This window comes from Vigna unguiculata, chromosome 8 (genome assembly GCF_004118075.2).
Source record: "Vigna unguiculata cultivar IT97K-499-35 chromosome 8, ASM411807v1, whole genome shotgun sequence".
NCBI lineage: Eukaryota > Viridiplantae > Streptophyta > Magnoliopsida > Fabales > Fabaceae > Vigna > Vigna unguiculata.
Genome location: NC_040286.1, coordinates 29,414,181 through 29,416,748, shown reverse-complemented (window position 1 = coordinate 29,416,748; position 2,568 = coordinate 29,414,181). Strand labels below are relative to the sequence as shown.

General features: G+C 32.7%; 1 protein-coding gene across 2 annotated transcripts; it reads right to left on the bottom strand.

Annotated features, from left to right (window-relative positions):
• Positions 1-743: 743 nt before the first annotated feature.
• Positions 744-2,007, bottom strand: LOC114193804 (protein CHLOROPLAST IMPORT APPARATUS 2). Of its 2 annotated transcripts, XM_028083746.1 has the most exons (3): positions 1,419-2,007; positions 997-1,146; positions 744-886 (listed from the first exon to the last, which is right to left on the bottom strand). In XM_028083746.1, exons 1-3 carry the CDS (start codon positions 1,896-1,898, stop codon positions 863-865), a joined length of 654 nt encoding a protein of 217 aa, XP_027939547.1. In that variant the 5' UTR covers positions 1,899-2,007; the 3' UTR covers positions 744-862. The 2 variants fall into 2 exon arrangements, with proteins under 2 accessions (XP_027939547.1, XP_027939546.1); XM_028083745.1 differs by having other exon boundaries at positions 744-1,146.
• Between the last annotated feature and the right edge of the window lie 561 nt (positions 2,008-2,568).

The window sequence follows — 2,568 nt, the reverse complement described above, 5'->3', positions numbered from 1 at the left end:
CGTTTACTTAAGTAGTTAATTAGTACCCTAAAAGATAGATTTGTAAGGAAATTAATAAAAAAGAAGATTAATTTTAATTAGTAGTATGAAGTTCTTGTGGAATATTATATGATTTGAGAATCGAATCTTTAAACCACTTTTGTACGAAATCAAATCATACCAAATCATAAAACACTTTTCTACAAAAAAAAATGAAAAAGAGAAAGACGGTGGTAGATCCACCATAACTTTTTTTTCGTGGTGTTTTCTATTATTCTCGTTTTGAAAACCGATGGGTATATTCATTTGAAAGTTGGAATCAATATATCAGGATGATCAACGACCATAGACCACACACCTTGGAAATAGGCAAAGGAGAAAGACAAGAACAAGAGATGTTAAGGTTTAATCATTAACCTAATCCTGTTTTATTAATTTGACGGTAACAAAAAACTATAAACTTTAGCGGTTAAACTAGTAAATTTAGTGTAGTTTCATCTCTGTCTTTGTTATCTTCCGAATCTGTTTATAATTAAAATTTGCAGTTTTTTTACACATAACATCAAAATAGTAAAGTACAGATAAAAAAGAGCACCAAATTAAAACAACAAGCGTGGACCTGAAGACACATAAAACTCCAAAATTGTTTTTCTTTTTTATAAATTTGAAACATGGAATGAATTTTATATTGAAATTAGAAGCAGGGTACTTGATTATTATTTTTTTTTTTTTTTGTTTGCTTTGTTTTGAAGTTGTGTAGGATGTGAGAGAGATAATTTGAATGGATAAATACAAGAAACAACGTTTGAAGTTGAAAATAAATGTACAGTGGGCTTAGATATTTTGGGAGATATTTTGGGTTTGAGATCTTTCCGGAGCAACTTCAGTGTCTCTTCACAAAGCGACCCTACAACAAAAATATCGGAAAAAGCTGCTTTCATAACAAAACAAACAAAATGACCATACTGCAAAACCCAATGCCACCAAAAAGAAACACAAAAAATTCAAAAGTGAAACCTTGATTCTTGGTCTTTTATCAGCGTTTAGTTTCCGAACTTGGTATCTTATCTTCTTTGCGAACAATCTGTTCTGACGTTTCTCTTTGTATCTAAGAACACTTGCTTCTCTTCTCGCTCTCTCTTCTTCCAACACCGGCACTTCTCCATTCTAAACAACAATTATACCATTCATGGCTACTCTCTTAATATGTATGTATATTACCAAACACAAAGTGAACAAAAATATCTATTCTAGATAGCAAAACTAACGTTGGACTTATCCAAAAATAAATAGACATACCCTAAAACTTTGTATCTAAGAATTTCAATCACTGCATATCAACCAGTTCATATATATCAAACACTTAAAGAAAGAGTACCATATTTATATGACAGTAAAAGAATTGGAGATATGAATATGAGAGTGTTGTAAATACTAACATAGTAGCCATTGTTGGTTGCCAAGGAAAGAGAACAGTCATCAGCCCATAGAGAGCCTCGGTTAGACCATGCATCCAAAACCTCTTGATAGTTCAAGTTCAAGTTCAAAGCCACCATCTTTTCATCATCCATTTCCCAAAACCCAACAATGTTTTCTCTCTTTATCTGCTGCTCCTCAAAAGGGTACCGGTTCGTGCTCTCTGTTACCTGTTCTTTTCCTTCGTTTTCGTCTTCTCCTTCCTCTTCAATGGGAGCAAATTCCTCCCATTCCATGAAATCCCAATGGAGTTCGCCACTTGAAGAGTCTTGTTGCAGCAACTTTTGTTCCTCTTTGGAGTTGAAGACCCCTTCCAGTTCCTCCAAAATATTGAAATCTTCATAGCTGTAAGATTGGTCAGAATTTGGTAAAACGGAGGTGATGGCTTCTGGTACCTCTTGTTCTTCTTTCTTGGGACTTCTGAGTAGTGAAGTGCATCCCATCTTATCTCAACCAAGTTTCTCTCTCTCTTCCTCTCTCACGCTCTCTCTCTCTCACTTTCTCTCACCTTTGGACTTTGTAATTGCATAATAATAATGCATGTGCTCCTACCGTACGTTATGTAACTATCAATAGGATGAAGTAGGCATGTTATATAGTGGGAACAATCACTATGAAATAATTGACCTTCTATCCCTTCATTTGCTCCAAATTTGTTTAGTCTTTGATTACTTACTTGCATATTCTTTACGTTTAATCCTCTTAATAAACTGTTAATTGCTTAAACTTTTTCATACATTTTCTTAACTCAATTTAATTCATATATATATATATATATATATATTATTTTAATTTTATAGACTAAAGGTGTTTAAATGTGTTTATTATAAGACTAAAACATAAATTGCAAAATAATGTGAGTTATGTTGAGAGTGTGAGGAGTGTGTGTCACACCTCTTCTTTACCTGTAAGATGTGAAATATGTGTGATAGGTGGATCGGGTGTTTTTGGTACATCATAATCAACCTAATGTTAATTTTTAACATTTTTACCTACTTAACCTAAATAGTAACCAAAATTTAATATGAAAAGACATATGGATTGCAATTAATTTTTGAAACATAGGAATGAGGTTATTTTTAGACAAAGAAGAGTGAGCTTTTTGTTTAGCTC